A 15990-nucleotide genomic window follows, 5' to 3' on the forward strand; every position below is an offset into this window, starting at 1 on the left:
AGATTAAGTTCCAGGACAGACTCCAAAGTTACAGAGAAACCCTGTCTTGAAAACAAACAAACAGAATAATTAATAGTAATAGTAATACCGTTTTTCCAGAGTACCTGAGTCTTGAGTTCTGTTCTCAGCACCCACACTGGCTAGTTCACAACTGCCTGAAACTTCAGCTCCCAGAGGATCCATTTGCAGTCAGGTACACATGCCCACATGAAGACACAGGCACATGCACATAGTTAGAAATAAATTCATTTTTAAAAATATGAGCAGAAAGGGTGTCTGCAAATAGACATTATGATATAGACAGGAGGGAAACTGAGTGCCAAGTGGGACAGTCCAGGCTTCTGTAAAGTGGCAAGCATTAAGAAGAGGCGTAGGGCCGGAGAGATGACTCAGAGGTTAAGAGCACTGACTGCTCTTCCAGAGGTCCTGAATTCAATTCCCAGTACCCACATGGTGGCTCACAACCATCTATAATGAGATCTCGTGCCCTCATACATATAGGCGAACACTGTATATGTATAAATCTTAAAAAAAAAAAAGAAGAAGAGGAGGAGGAGGATTAGGGCTCCAAGAGGATTCAGTTAAGGTGGGACCAGCATGTCTAGTTTGGTGACCATCTCACAGTTGGGTGGCAGCAGGAGAGGCAGAGCCCACAGTGTGGTTCACCCCAAGGTGAAGTCCGCCAGATCCAGAGCCTCCAGCGCCAAGAGTGTGTGGGTCAGCAGCCTTCGGCACACACGCCTCTTAGTAAGTATTTTTGGAGTTATTTATTTTATGTTTTATACTGAAGCCCAGCTGGCCTCAATTTTGATATATAGCCAAGGATGGCCTTAAACTTCTGATCTTCTTGCTTTGGCCTCCAAAGTACCAAGATGATAAACGTGTGTCACTAAGGCCGGGCGGCGGTGGCACACGCCTTTAATCCCAGCACTCAGGAGGCAAAGGCAGGAGGATCTCTAAATTTGAGACCAGCCTGGTCTACAGAGTGAGTGCCAGGGCAGCCAGGGCTACATAGCGAAATCCTGTCTCAAAGAACAAACAAACAGGGCTGAAGAGGTGGTTCAGCGGTTAAGAGCACTGACTGTTCTTCCAGAGGACCTGGGTTCAATTCCCAGCACTCGCGTGGCAGCTCACAACTGTCTGTAACTCCAAGATCTGACACCCTTGCACAGATATACATGCAGGCAAAATATCAATGCAAATAAAAACAAACAAATAAACAATAACAACAACAAAACGTGTGCCACTGTAGTTTTGGTGGCAGGATAAGATGGGTTCTCATTTTTCAGCTCTGTTTGCCCTGGCAAGGGACTTGCTATGTAGACCAGGCTGGCCTCATACTCACAGAAATCTGTCTGCCCCTGCCTCCTGGTGCTGGGATGACAGCGTGACCACCATGTCTGACCCAGTTGTGATTCTGTTTGCTTGTAGACAAGGTTCCATGTCACCCACGCTACCATCAAACCTGTGGTTAACGTGAACTCCCAGCCCTCTTGCCTCCACTCGGCAAGTGCCACATTACAGGAGTAGACCACCACACCTTGCCCATTAGGGGTTCTCACGGCCACTGCTGGCTTCCTACCCCTTTCTATTGCATCTTTTTGTCTGTCTGTTTGTAGACAGGATCTTGCTATGCAGCCCTGGCTGGCCTCAGACTTGCAACCCTCCCCTCCCACCTCAGCATGCCTAGTGAGGAGATTGTTAGCATGAGTCTCTCCAGTCCCAATCCTGGGGTCTCATTTCCTTGGGTTTTGCAGTATCTTTGACTCAATGGACAGACCGTACAATGACCACCAACGATCCTGCCTTCTGATGCTCCCACCTCTAACTTCCTTCTAATCATAGATGAGAGCAAAGGGGACGACATGCGATTTCTGCCACACACATAGTAAGTGATAGATACTCTGGCTCGGGCACTGGAGAGATGGCCCAGGAGTTAAAAATACTTGTTGAACAGTCAAGAGTACCAGAGTTCGGGTCCTGGCACCCTGTAGCAGTTCAGGTATCCTCTGCTTGCTCCTGAACTTCGCTCTGAAGGATCTGACACCTTCTCCAGGCCTCCACGTATGCATGGGCCTGCATACCCTGCCTCCCCGCGCGCATGTGCGCGCACACGTTCATTCGCACAACACAAACGCTGTCTTAGGGCTGGTGTCGTGGCTCAGTGACTGAGTAGCTGCCCAGCGTGTGAGGCCCTGGTTTGATAGCCAAGCAACACAATATCAGGTCAAACTCTGGGCAAATCGAAGATCAATCTCCTTGTCAGGTTCACAAAGCCATGGCTCCTGTGGAGGAACTTCCACGGTGAGTCATTGGATAATCTCTAGTAAATTCGGGTGGAGTCTCAGCCAAATTTCCAGGCCTCCGGTTACAGCACAAGAAAGTTCTGCCAGGGGGGCTGGAGAGATGGCTCAGAGGTTAAGAGCATTTCCTGCTCTACCAAAGGTCCTGAGTTCAACTCCCAGCAACCACATGGTGGCTCACAACCATCTGTCATGAGGTCTAGTGCCCTCTTCTGGCCAGCAGGCATACATACATAATAAATAATATAAATAAATATTAAAAGAAAGAAAGAAAGAAAGAAAGTTCTGCCAACAACCTGAACGGCTTGCGAGGGAACTGGCCCCCATTTGACTCTCCAGATGAGAGTTGGGACAGCCTGGTCCAGCCCTACTAGCCTTGTGGGACTCGTACGCAAAAAAATTTGCTAAAATATTTCTGGACTCCTGACCTTAGGCATATGATATAGAGTGTTGGTGCGTGTGTGTGTGTTCACGAGTGGGTCAGGGTCTCACTTGTAGCTCCAGCTGGGTGCAAATTCACCCTGTATCATAACCTGGCCTTGAACCCGCAACTCTCAGCTAGAATTACAAAGAGCTGCCTCAGCCTAACAGGCGCATGGGCCACCGCACTAGGTGTGTTGTGAATACACCCACCTAAAAAATCTTAGGGTCCTTAGGAATGATCCCCGTTTAAGGGTATCTAGTAACCCAGGCTTGGACCCGGGTCTAGGCCTAGGAGAGCTGGGAGGGAGAGACTAGAGGCTACTTCCCACATACCCCTTTGGACACTGGGAACTTTCAAAGCAAGTTGTGTACCATCCTTCCCGGCCTGTCCTCAGCGGTGGGCGAGCCCGGCGGTGGGTCCCCTGAATCTCCCGGCCAGTGCCCCGCACACAGCCCTCCTAACACAGGGACTGAGCGCAAAGGCCCCAGGGAGCCGGGAGGCCGCACCTGCAGTTCCCGCGCCCGTCGCGGGAGGCGCTGCCGAGCGAGCCGGGGGGCGGGGCGGCAGCGGAGGGGGCCAACCCGAGCGAGCGAGCCCGCCCGCCAGCGACGCGCGCGCCGCCGCTGCCTCCGCTGCTCGGCCCGGTCCCGGAGCGGTGCGGCCGGCCCGCGGGGCGCGGAGTCGAGGCCCGCGGCCGGCCGCATGAAGGACTGCGAGTACCAGCAGATCAGCCCCGGGGCCGCCCCGCCGCCCGCCTCCCCCGGGGCGCGCCGCTCCGGCCCCGCCGCGCCCCCCGCTCCGAGCCCCGGGCCCGCGCCCGGAGCACCGCGCTGGAGCGGCAGCGGCAGCGGCAGTGGCAGCGGGAGCCTGGGCCGCCGGCCGCGGCGTAAGTGGGAGGTGTTCCCGGGCCGCAACCGCTTCTACTGCGGCGGCCGACTCATGCTGGCCGGCCACGGCGGCGTCTTCGCGCTCACACTGCTGCTCATCCTCAGCACCACCGTCCTCTTCTTCTTCTCCAAGTGAGTTCGCTCCCCCTCCCCCCCGGCCTCCGCTCCTTCCCGGCCCGCATCTGTGTACCTTCGGGCCTCCGCCCTCCCTGGACCCCTGCACCCATCCTCACCACCCGGACTTTGGGTGCCCGGCTCCGGTCACTGGCCTTTGCCGGGTCCCTCAGGTCTGCCTACCCTCCTCTCCTATCCCTGGCCGGTTCTTACCTATCCCAGGCTCTTTCTGACCCCTCTAGGCGTCTTTTATTCCTGTCCTCAGACAACTAAGTTTTTGTGTCCCTTATGGACACTATGAATCTCCTATGCGTCTTCTCAGGTCCCTCCCAGGTTCCGCAGGGTCCTGGCTTCCTCAGACTGTTCCCCCCATCACCGCTTCCCCTCATTCAGACTTGCCATAGGCCCCAAGGCATCCTCTTTAAAGCACCTTTGGGCTGCTCAGACTGGCTCTTCCTTCTCCAGCACTTTCCTTAGTTTTGCCAGAGCTTCTTCCTGACCCTCCCTTAGCTCCCTAGAACCCCAGGGGTCTCTCCAGCCCTGACCTGGCTCTCTGTCCTCTTTGGACATTCTGGGGCATCCCTTGGTCACGTTTCTCCACCAGGACAGCTACATCACTCCAGTTCATGAAAGAGACCTCAGTGCTTTGGCATGACAGGTCTTAATTGTCCCTTTGGGTTTTTGACCTTTTTTCTAGTGACCCAGGGCTGGCCTACCCGGCACCTCCATCTCAGGGTGGAGGAGTGGCAGCTTATGGCTTTATCAGGGCCACTCATGCATCCAAAGTTCCCACCCCACCCTCAGCCTGTAGCTGGAGCCACCAGCCACATGACTTCTTGCACGCACACAACTCCCTCACATGCCCACCCACCCGACGAACCCCACTTTTCCCTCCTGCTTCTCCCTATTCTTTGAGATTGGCTTCTTTTATTATTCAGTCTAGTTAAGACCTCCATCTCCGGAGCCAGGGAACCTAGCCCAAATCTCAGCTCCACCTTCCAGTAATTGTGTGGCCTGGGGCGCCAGTCACTTCTGCTTTGCAGTCCCCAGTTTCCTCAGCTATAGATGGAGACTTACATAGTCCCCACCTCCGAGCTGTCTATTGATTGGTACCCGGTCATGCATGCAAGCTTTTAGCTTTTTTTTTTCAAATTTATTTATCATTTATTTATTATGCTTTTGCGTGCAAGCTTTTAGCACTTGATGTTAACAGGTTTTACTGCTCTGTTCACCAAAAATCACTTCCTGGGGGCATGTAGTCATGATAAAGTGCTTGCTTTTTTTTTTTTTCTGAGACAAGGTGTATGTCTGTGTATCTCTGGCTGTCCTGGAACTCCCTCTGTAGACCAGGCTGGCCTCGAACTCACAGAGATCTGCCTGTCTCTGCCTCCCTGAGGGCTGGGATTAAAGGCTTGTGCCACCACTGCCCAGCTGGTAAAGCTTTTTTTTTTTTTTTTTTTTTTTTTTGGTTTTCTAGACGGGGTTTCTCTGTGGCTTTGGAGCCTGTCCTGGAACTAGCTCTTGTAGACCGGGCTGGTCTCGAACTCACAGAGATCCGCCTGCCTCTGCCTCCCGAGTGCTGGGATTAAAGGCATGCGCCACCACCGCCTGGTTTTGGTAAAGCTTTTTAAAAGGCCAGTTCTCGGGTCACTTTGCAGGACTTGGATTATGTGTCTGCAGCCACAAGGTGAAGACTTGCTTCTTTCCCACTGTCCCTCAGAATGTTCTGCCCTTCCATCCTGGGTCAGGATGGAAGAAGGCTCAGGGTGGTTTTCACAGAGAAACTCTGGGACCCCAGCTTGGCCCTTAAGCCAAGTTTCATTTCCGCCTCTTGTGGCCTCTTGTGTGCCGTAGATGTGCTTTACCGGAGCCCTTGGGCCACTCTTCGTCATGCCCACGCCCGGGGTTATAACCCAGGCTGGAGGAAGTAGTGCTGGCTGTAGTTGCCCTATGACCCCTCAGTGTAAGAGTTGGACCTGAACTTCTGGATGGATTCAGGATGATCCTGAGTTGCCCCCAGCCAGAGAAGAAGGGAGAACTCCCGGGCTCAGGGAGAACAGACCACTCAGTTACCTCAGCCTTCATTGCCTCTTGCTCCCACTCTCGGTTGATGACTTTGGGAGCAGGGTTGTGTTAACCCATATTCCTGCTGGGTGTTGGGTGTTGGGGCTCGGAGGATTCCAAGGTGGGTGCGCTTTAGTGAGGACAGGGATGATAGAAGACCCTCGCTCGCTGCTGCTCCGGGAAGGTACAGGTGGCCTTGAGGGAGACCTTTCCTGCTGGTTTTGCTTCCCTTCTGGTGGATTGTGGTAGTTTCCCAGTGGGGCTTCCAGCTTCTCTACTATCCATTCTCACAGCAGCCTCAACCCCTTGACATCAGATGTCAGGCTCCCTGGTTCTCCCTCTAGGTGAGAGCCAGAGCTCTGATAATGGCCTTCTGTGCCTGCTGCTTGCTCTTAGTCCTTTTCTGCTGAGTTACCCTCTCAAGCTCATTGCCCTGCCTGCTCCCGCCTGCCTCAGGGCCTTTGCACTGTTTGGAGCACCTCTGTTTACACTCATGGGTCACTCATTTCTTTCCACTCTTTCCCTTCTGCACACGCATGCACGCATGCATGCCTTTGGTCATTCCGTGTCTGTCTTTTTGGCGCAAGGATAGCAAACTTCCACACTGCTGTGTGTTTAGTGCCTAGACCCAGTGCAAGGGATGCAGTCAGCGCTCAGCACAGCAAATGACCGACCGTTGAATGAATGAATGGGCAGGATCACTTGCTGGGAGTCTGGAGATGCCAGCTTGTAATTGGATGATCTTGAATCTAGCTGTGGAAATCAGAGCCTAGGACTTGGTATTGGTGTTTGCCAAGGGCTCTACAAGTCCCAGTCTTCCTTCCCCAGGTCCCAGCTTGTGCGTGAACTAGGAGAGCTGTCCAACATTGCTGGTTCTTTTGGAGGATTAGACATGAAGAGATGTTTGGAACAGAGGGTAGCCCATTTGGAGCCCTTGGCATTGGCTGGCTCTGGTCCTTAGGGGAAGGCTGCTGCAGGCTTCAAAAGCACTGTTCACATGTCCTGACTTTGCTCCCTGCCCCTGTGGATCTCTGGAACCTCATCTGGCCCAAAGCCTCCTGACAGATGCATTGCCCAAGAGATATCCCATCCCCTCTGGCTCCAGTGGGAAGGCAGCAGCTAGCTGTGGTCAACAGCATGAACTTCACAGTCATGTGAATGCTCCTGACCTGTGTTGCCCGGGTCGTTTAAGCTTTCTAAACTTCCTCATCTGTGACGTTTGGGCACAAGGTTAGAGGGTCACTGTGAAGACTTGCGAAATGCATGTGAAGTGCACAGCTGTATAGCTAGCACATAGTGACTGTTAGTTAACTTTGGAAAGGGTCTCACTGTGTAGCTAGCACATAGTGACTGTTAGTGCTGTGTAGTCCTAGCTGGCTTCATACTCACAGACACCCACCTGCCTGGGATTAAAGGCAAGTGCCACTGTGCCCCACAGAATTAGTATTTTTAAGATAGCACTGCTCTCTGTAGCCCAGATTGGCCTCAAGTTCTCAGGATTCTCCTTGCTCAACCTCTTAAATGCCATGATTATAGGCATGTAGCATTGTGTCTGGTTTGCACTTTAGGTATTGATTTGATATTGTCATTATCATCAGTATTATTATTGTGCTTCTGGGACTACTGGGGACTGAACGAACTCAGGGCTTTGTGCATGATAGAGTGCATTCTTCCACTGAGCTATATCCCTGGCCTGTATGTATTATTTATAATGATTTATTGACTAGGGCAATACCTAGTACATAGTAAATCTTCACAAGATGTCAGGTGGTAGGGCTGGAGACAACAGATGGCCAAGTGCTTTCTTAGCGTGGACAAGGCATAGGGTTTGGTCTGTAGTACTAAAAAAAAAAAAAAAAAAAAAAAAAAAGGCAGCTACTGTCTCTCCATGAGGGGCACACCATTCATTTGGTGGGTATTTACTGGGCAACGTGCAAGGGATGCTGTCTGCTTGTCACTTAGCCAGACAGAAGCAGGTAACATAGCCACACAGCAGGTAACTTTTTTTTTTTTTTTGGTTTTTCGAGACAGGGTTTCTTTGTGGTTTTGGAGCCTGTCCTGGTACTAGCTCTTGTAGACCAGGCTGGTCTCGAACTCACAGAGATCTGCCTGCTGGGATTAAAGGCGTGCGCCACCACCGCCCGGCCGCAGGTAACTTTTTTTTTCAGACAGGATCTTACTCTATGGTCCTGGGTATCCTGGAACTCAATGTATAGACCAAGCTGGCCTCAAATTCACAGAGAGTTGTTCTGCTTCTGCCTCCAGAGTGCTGGCATTAGAGGTGTGAGCTGCCATGCCCTACGTTAGTTGATTTTTGTTTTGTTGTTTTGTTTTTGGAGACAGGGTTTCTCTGTGTAGCCTGGCTGTCCTGGAACTCACTCTGTAGACCAGGCTGGCCTCGAACACACAGAGATCCGCCTGCCTCTGCCTCCTTAGTACTGGAAATAAAGGTGTGTGTCACCACTGCTGGGCTTAGTTTATATTTTTTAAGCTTTATTTATTTTATGTCTTTGAGTGTTTAATTGCACGTGTATGTGTACCACGTGTGGCATTCGCAAGAGGGCTGCTTTATATGAACTATCAAGGAAAGTCCTCTGAGGAGGGAAGACCGTTCCAGAGAACATGAGCAGTAAGTGCAAAGGCCCTGAGGTAGAACAGAGTCACACTTGTGGAGACTGCCACGAGGCCAGTGTGATGTGGGTAGAGGGGGTGAGGACAGTTTTGTAGGTTGATACAGGAGAAACCTCAGCAAATCTCACAGCAAGGTTGGCCTAACCGGCCAATTGAGATTGGATTCCATTTGAAGCCATCGGAGGGTTTCAGGCGGGGAAATGACCAATATGATCTATGTTTGCAGAAAGTGGCTTTGCAGTGGTCAGCAGAGTGGCAAAGAAGACACAGAGCGCCCCCAGTAGGTCCTCTTCATCCTAAAGCCACACCCCCACCAATTTCAGAACTTCTAGAACATTGCAGCCCTAAAATGGAAGCAAGGGGTTAAAGGTGGATGTGAAGCCGTGGTCAGCAGCTTGCCTCCTGGGAGGGAGGAGCAGGCTATCTCAGGAGCTGTTCCTGGGGCCATCTTGGATCAGCCTGGAGTTGGTGTCTGGGGGGTCGGGGCAGGTGCATGCCGTTTTCCTTGCCTGTCCCCTTGCTCCTCGGGGTGTGGCTGCAGTGTCGTCTCTGGCAGGCATCTTTTTATTCTGCTGCGCACTTCACCATGTGTGGCAGTTCCCTGTTTACCGGGCTCGTTTCCCTAGTCGATCATAAGTCACTCGGCAGAGAGACACTTGTCATATCCATTATTCCTGCTGTTTATTGAGAGCGTTGCCTGGCACAGAGAAGAACTCGGTAAATATTTGTGGAGCAGCTGGCTGAATGCATGAATGCGTGACATCGCAACATTGCCGTGGTGGTTGTCTCAAGTGGCAGCCCCCTTAATTGGTAATGGCTTCCTGAAGTTCTGTGTCCCTGTGTCTACTAAAAGGGTTCTGAGGCCACAGCTAAGTCCTGGGACAGGTCTGGAGAGATGGTTTGGCGATTAAAAGCTCTAGTCGTTCTTCCAGAGGACCCGGGTTCAATTCCCTAGCACCCTTGTGGTGGCTCACAACTGTCTCTAACTACCATTCCAGTGCCCTCTTCTGGTCTCTTCAAGCACCAGCCACACACATGGTACACAGACCTGCATGCAGGCAAAGCACCCATAGACAGGACATATTAAAGTGCTGGGTACTGAGCTATATACAACGTTGTGTTTACGTGAAGGAGTCCTAGGAGTCCAGGGGTTCAGGACCAGCCCAGGAAGCCCCTGTTTTTCTCTGTTTCCATCTCTGTCTCTGTCTTTGGTTTTTAATTACATTTTATTTGTTGTTTTTTTTTTCTTTCTTTTTCTTTTTTTTTTTTTTTTTTTTTCGGGATAGGTTTCCTCTATGTAACAGCTCTGACTATCCTAGAACTAGCACTGTAGACCAGGCTGGCCTTGAACTCATAGAGATCCCTCCGACTCAACTTCCCCAGTGCTGGGATTAAAGGTATGCACCACCATGGCTGGTGGATTTTATTTATTTTGCGACTGTGTGCATGTGTATGTTTTGTGGCGTGCATGTAAAGGTCAGAGGACATCTTGTGAGAATCCTTTTCTCTTTTCATCACGTGGGTTCCAAGAGCAAGCTCAGGCCATCAAACTTAATAACAAGCATTTTTATATTCTGAACCATCTCAGTGGCCTGGTTTTGTTGGTTTGTTTGTTTTTTTTTTTTAACTTTTCAGTGAAATTTTATTAGATGTTGTATCATGATTCAGGGTCCCAGAGTAGGGACCATCATATACCCAGGTCCCCCTTTACTGTATGGGGAGAGGAGAGCGAACAGAGGAGAGGTGGGTGGAGCCAGGTCAGATCTCCCCAGGAAATGTGCCTTCTGCTCTGCATTCATCCCAGGCTGAGACCCATGATATGGGGCAGAGGGACTTGTGTACACGCCGGTACTACTCACACTTGCGGTCATTGCCTTCTCGCTGCGGTGGAAGTCCAGATAGTTCTGCCCGCAGTTCCTGGTCTGGTTCTGGTTTGGGAAGCGGCTGTCAAAGGGGGCAGTTTTGTAGTTCTTGATTTTGGTCTTGATGTCTTCAGCCATGGTGCCAACTCCTAAAGACTGCCCAGGAGCAGCAGTAATTCCTTGTTGGTTTGTTTTTATTTATTTATTTTTGTTTTTGAGGCAGGGTCTCATATAACCCAGCTTAGCCTTGAGTTTACTCTGTGTGAAGGATGGCCTTGAACTCCTGATCTTCCTGCTTGGGCCTTCTGAGTGCTGGAAATACAAGTGTGTGCTGCCTTAAAGAAGGCTAGGTGTGGTGAGTGTGTGTTCAAGTGGAGGCAGAAAAATCAAGAGTTCACAGCCAGTTTGACTACCTGGCAAGTTCCTGTTGGCAGGAAGGGATGGAGGAAGAGGGATCTGCTTGCTGGCTGGGATGAGGGAGAATATCTGTTGTTCTCATCTGCTGTTGGAAGAAGTCCAGGATTAACTAGTAATGTCTGCTCTGAGCACTATGGGGAGTAGCTGCACTCAGCTCCCGCTGCACTTCAGGAAGAAGCAGCCTTGAGGTAACCTGAGCTTTCTTCTCTCCTAGCTGTCCCTACCTGGCCCGCAGACTGACCCTGGCTGTCCCCATCATTGCTGCTGTCCTCTTCTTCTTCGTCATGAGCTGCCTCCTGCAGACCAGTTTTACTGACCCTGGCATCCTACCCCGGGCAACCGTCTGTGAAGCAGCTGCTCTGGAGAAGCAGATTGGTGAGCCTCTTACTTCTAGCCCATGATAGCTCCCCAGCTCCATGGTCCCGGATGTGAGAGGAGGCCTGGTTGCCTCGTCCAGTGCTGTGCTAGGAATTAAGGATAGAGCAGTGGGCAGGTAGACTGGGGCTGACTCTGTAGTGGGGGAAGGAGCAGATGAGCAAGCAGGTGAATAAGGCAGCGCTTTCAGCTGTCCTCGTCTGTGTGACGACTGATCGGCCGCTAGCCTCTGAGGTCAGTTTATTACTCGTTTCCTATTCGTTCACTTAAATGAGACACAGCGTTTATGTACATGGTTCGAGCTCACACAGCCGAAGCCAGGCGGTGGTGGCTTCCAGCACTCGGGAGACAGAGGCAGGTGAATCTCTGTAAATTCCGAACAGCTTGGTCTACAGAGCGAGTTCCAGGACAGCCAGAGCTACATAGTGAGACCCTGTCTCAAACAAACAAAGCAAATGGGGGAGTGGGAGGGAAATGGGAGGAGGTGGAAATTTTTAATTAATAAATAAAAAATAAATAAAAAAACAAAACAAAAACAAGTGAAAAAGACCACACAGTAAGTGTAGGAACTGTGGTGCCCCTATAGGCGACAGTTGATATGAGCCCCTGCTCTTAGCTCTTTTTTTTTTTCTTATTTGGTATCGTGTAGTCTAGACTGGCCTTGAACTCACTGTGTAACCGAGGATGGCCTTGCTTCTGCTCTCTCTGCCTTTACCTCCTAAGTGCTGGAATTATAGGCATACTGCCCCACACCCGGCTAAATGTTTGTGTGCTCTTTAGTCATTCAGTCATGAAACTTTTTTTTTTTTTTTTTTTGGTTTTTCGAGACAAGGTTTCTCTGTGGCTTTGGAGCCTGTCCTAGAACTAGCTCTCATAGACCAGGCTGGCCTCGAACTCACAGAGATCCACCTGTCTCTGCCTCCTGAGTGCTGGGATTAAAGGCTTGCGCCACCACCGCCTGGCTGGTGTCAGGAATGAAGGAAACTGACAATAATCTCTGTCCTCGTGGAGGTCAAGGTGACATTCCAGGGTACCAGAAAGACAGTAAACAAGTAAAAAGGATGTTAGAGAAGAGGCACAGGACTGGAGGGGGCGCTATGAGGGTGGTGTATGAGCAGTCATCAGCCTGGGCAGAGGAACAGGCAGGCGCGGCAGCACAGAGCATAGTCTAGTTTCGTCTAGGTCAGGACAAGCCCTAGATACTAAGGGAGCAAGAAAAGGGTCCCCCTACAGAGCTGAAAGTGTGGAGGAGGAAAAGGCTGGGTGCCCAGAAAGAATCTGCCTGCCCAGGCCTCTGAGTAATTAACCCTTTATTCCTCCCAGAGGAGAAAGAGCCAAGCCCAGGGCCTGGACTGTCTGTCATCTGAGCTGGCCCCACCCCAGCTCCTTCCTGCTGAGAAGTGACTCGGATGTTTGCACACCTCCAGGGTTTCCGGTCATGGCTGGCTACTTGCCCTAAGAAGGCAGTAGACACACAGGCTTTTAAGTGCCTACCTGGCCTGGTGAGGTATAGTGACCAGCTATGTCCATCCCCAGGAATTATTTTTGCTGACTCTGGAGCAGCTGGGGAGGGCCTAGGAGGGGATACCTCTCAGCTTTGTCTGGTCTTCATGCTGCCTCTTCCTCAGCCCAGGAAGTGGGTGGAGCTTGGGGGACAGCCAGGGCAGCCACACCCATGGTCTTCCTCTAGAAGACCTCCTTCCCCTTTGCACTGCTCTGGCCTCCCCATGCAGCTCCTGACCAGCCACTGGGTTCATGTCCCCTTCAATCAGGCTAATCCTGAGGCAGGATTATTGTGCAGCTCAGCCAGACCTCTGTCTGGCTGCCTGGAATCTGGAATCCCTTGGCTTCTGAGCTGCTTGGCCAGTAACAACAGTAATCTCCGTGTTTGGGTAGAGCTCAGATCTGTGTCCTGTACCGTCCACTGTTGTCCCCACAGATCTTCACATCTGCAGAGAGTGATCCCAGATGTGTTGGTGCAGACTCCAAGCAAGGCCAAAGGGCAAGGATTGAAGGGAGAGGGAGGGAGTAGGTGCCCTCTTCCCATACTCCAGGCCTTGTGTTTAGGGATGGCAGCAGGGATACATCCCCTCCATCCTTTTATCTCCACGTTAATGTCCTGTATCCTGGGTCAGACATTTGATGACACATTCCCACAGGGTACAGGGTGGTCATGATGAAATTGTTCTTCGCTGGGGTGTTCCGGCAAGGGAGATGAGGACATGGGTGTCTGGTGTGCCTAATCACCCTTCAGGAAGCTAGTGTTAGCTAAAGAAAGGGAGGGATGCAAGAATAACTGAGGAATGGGAGCCTCCCAGGAGCTCTCCTTACTGCAGTGGGGACATCTGAGAGGTTTGTGGTATCACCCAGGGAAGACATGGTGGGTTCATGCAGTTAAGTGCTGGTTCTATACAATGCCTCCTGGCAGCCAATGGATGACAAGAATCTTTTGTTTTGTTTTGTTTGGGTTGGTTTGATTTTTCGACACAGGGTTTCTCATAGTAGCCTTGGCTGTTCTGGAATTTGCTCTGTAGACCAGGCTGGCCTCTAACTCACAGAGACCCACCTGCCTCTGCCTCCCCAGTGCTGGGATTAAAGGTGTGTGCCGCCACACTGGATGACAGGAATCTGATGCAAAGCCTACCCTATGTGGTCAGAGGTCAGTGTTAGGTGGAGAGGTCTGACAGGAGAGAGTTGGGAGGAACCAGGAGTGTCTTCTCTGTGAGACTTTGGGAGTTGCTACCCTGTGAAGTTTCCCTGAACTTCAAACACAAGAAACTGTGTGCAGGGAGCCCTGTAAGCATGGGAGAGCAAAGGGAGGACAGAGGCGGAGGGAGCAGGCCACAATGGGTGAGCATGCTGATGGTGCTATTAGGGAAGCCGTGGTCGGAAGGCTGCTGGGGCTGGGAATGAGACTCACCTGAGAGCGGCAGAGTGGCTTTGTGACGACCTGCTTGAGCTGGACCTGGAGTTTGAACTGTGGTTAGGAAGCTTCTGTCAGTTGAAACACATTTTCATGAAAGGGTCCAAGGTTCCTGAGCCCTCTGGCTCTGAGGTGAGTGGATGTTCTTAGGAACAGAAACTGATGGGGTTGAGGGGGACTGAGCCTTGCAGCTCCATCAGGGACAGCAGGGGACCAGCTCCTTCCAGTTTGGGAAAGCACCTGGGGTAAACTGAGGCAGTTGGTCACCTTCATAGCTGGCGGGCAGCTTCTCTATATCTCTCCAAGGCCTCGGGGCAGGTATTCCTAAGGCCTTCCTGGTCCAGTGGGAGACAGCTCACTCAGGTGTTCACCTAGGCCTGGCTGCACTTACAGGACAGATAACAAGGCCCACTCTCTGGGGTGTCCTGGGATGCTCACAGCCTGTCCATCAGCTCCTAGTGTCCTCCCCTGTACCCAGAGCTCTTTTCAGGGCGGCCTGCCTCATCTTCTCCCCAGGCTGGTTTAGGGCTCTACTGACTGGGCCATCGCTCCTGTTTTGCCTCTGTCCCTCCTGAGCTTAGAATTTTAGTGGTTCCTTAGGGCCCCAGCTTGCTCTCCTGAATTAACTGCGTGACTTTTACCCTCCCCATACCCCAGCTCTACCTTCATTTCTTTTTTTCTTTCTTTTGTTTGTTAGTTATTTTGAAATAGGGTCTCCCTATGTGTCCTTGACTGGCCTGGAAATATATGAACTCAGTATGTAGACCAGGCTAGTGCTCCTCCCGCCTCTGTCTTTCCTGGTGCTAGGATTCCAATTCCTGGCCCACCTAACTCCTCCCATCTTTTTCTTTTTGCAAAATTTCCGAGTGGTTTGCCTACGTGTTGATATGTGCACCGTCCACGTGCATGCCAGTCTGCAGAGATTAGAAGAAGACACTGGATGGCCTGGAACTGGAGTTGGGGTGGTTATGAACTACCATGTGGGTGCTGGAAACTGAGCCTGAGTCCTTTGCAAGACTAACATGCTCTTAACCGCTGAGCCTTCTCTCCAGCCCCTCCCATCATTTCTGAAATGGTTTCCTTTAAATGGCTCACTTTTTTTGCTTGTTTTTTTTCTGAGACAGGGTTTTCACTGTATACAGCCTAGGCTCTTCTGGAATTCACTATGTAGACCAGGCTGGCCTTGAACTGGCAAAGACCCTTCTAGAAGCCTCTACCTCCTGAGTCCTGGGATTAAAGGTGTGAGCCACCACCGTCCCACAAATGGCTCACTTTTTTGTGAGACTGGTCTGCTTAGCAAGTTTCAGACCACCATAGTGAGGCCCTGTGTAACTCCTCCCAAAAATAAACAATCAGTTTCCAATGTAGCCTTATGCTGTATAACAATGCTTTAGTCAGTGACAAGCCCATGTGGAACTGTGACCCCCCCCCCCACGCCACCTAATGGAACCAGAGCCGTCTTCGTTTGTGGGAGTGCTTCCTCTGACATTTGCTTGGGGAAATCACCTACTGACACAATGACGTATTTATTGAAACTGCTCCTATATGACACGTGACTATATATTTTAAAAGAGAAATTTCTGTCGGCTCTGCATAGACCCTTATGGGAGAGCCGGGTTACAGGGTTCCTGGCCATTAGGGTCGCTGTTGAAGTGGGTACACAGAGGTGTGTGAGGCTCTCTGTGCAGGCGGAGAGCTTCCTTTTGCTGGAGTAAAAGGATGGAGAGAGAAAGGGGAATAACTTTCTCAGACCATGAGTCACCAGCCTAGCAGGAAACTCCCTTGGGGGGCGGAGCCACAGGAGGCTAGCAGCAGCCCTCCCCCACTTCCTCCCTCCCACTCACCAGATCCCAGGGATGTGGAACCTCAGGGCCTCTGGGCCTTTTCCTTTACTTGCCCTATTCCCCCTACTGAATGCTGCCCACCCGTCCCTACTGAGCTGGGATCTGATTCTATCTGGTGTATTCCACTTTTTTTTTTTTTTTAATTT

The 15990-nt window shown here is 51.3% G+C and overlaps 1 protein-coding gene and 1 pseudogene across 4 annotated transcripts in view; one reads left to right on the forward strand and one right to left on the reverse strand.

Annotated features, from left to right (window-relative positions):
- Positions 1-3337: 3337 nt before the first annotated feature.
- The window catches only part of Zdhhc18 (zinc finger DHHC-type palmitoyltransferase 18), a 32415-nt gene continuing 19762 nt past the window's right edge, over positions 3338-15990 (forward strand). For all 4 annotated transcript variants that reach the window (XM_041652003.1, XM_041652002.1, XM_041652005.1 and 1 more), the window contains exons 1-2: positions 3338-3746; positions 10917-11077. In XM_041652003.1, coding sequence (XP_041507937.1) covers positions 3430-3746; positions 10917-11077 — 478 coding nt within the window. In that variant the 5' untranslated portion in view covers positions 3338-3429. The remainder of the gene's footprint in view (positions 3747-10916; positions 11078-15990) is intronic.
- Positions 10050-10454, reverse strand: LOC121448196 (annotated as a pseudogene).

The sequence above is a fragment of the Microtus oregoni genome, unplaced genomic scaffold (assembly GCF_018167655.1).
Source record: "Microtus oregoni isolate MIOR12 unplaced genomic scaffold, Mior012 000005F_ref0000423, whole genome shotgun sequence".
NCBI lineage: Eukaryota > Metazoa > Chordata > Mammalia > Rodentia > Cricetidae > Microtus > Microtus oregoni.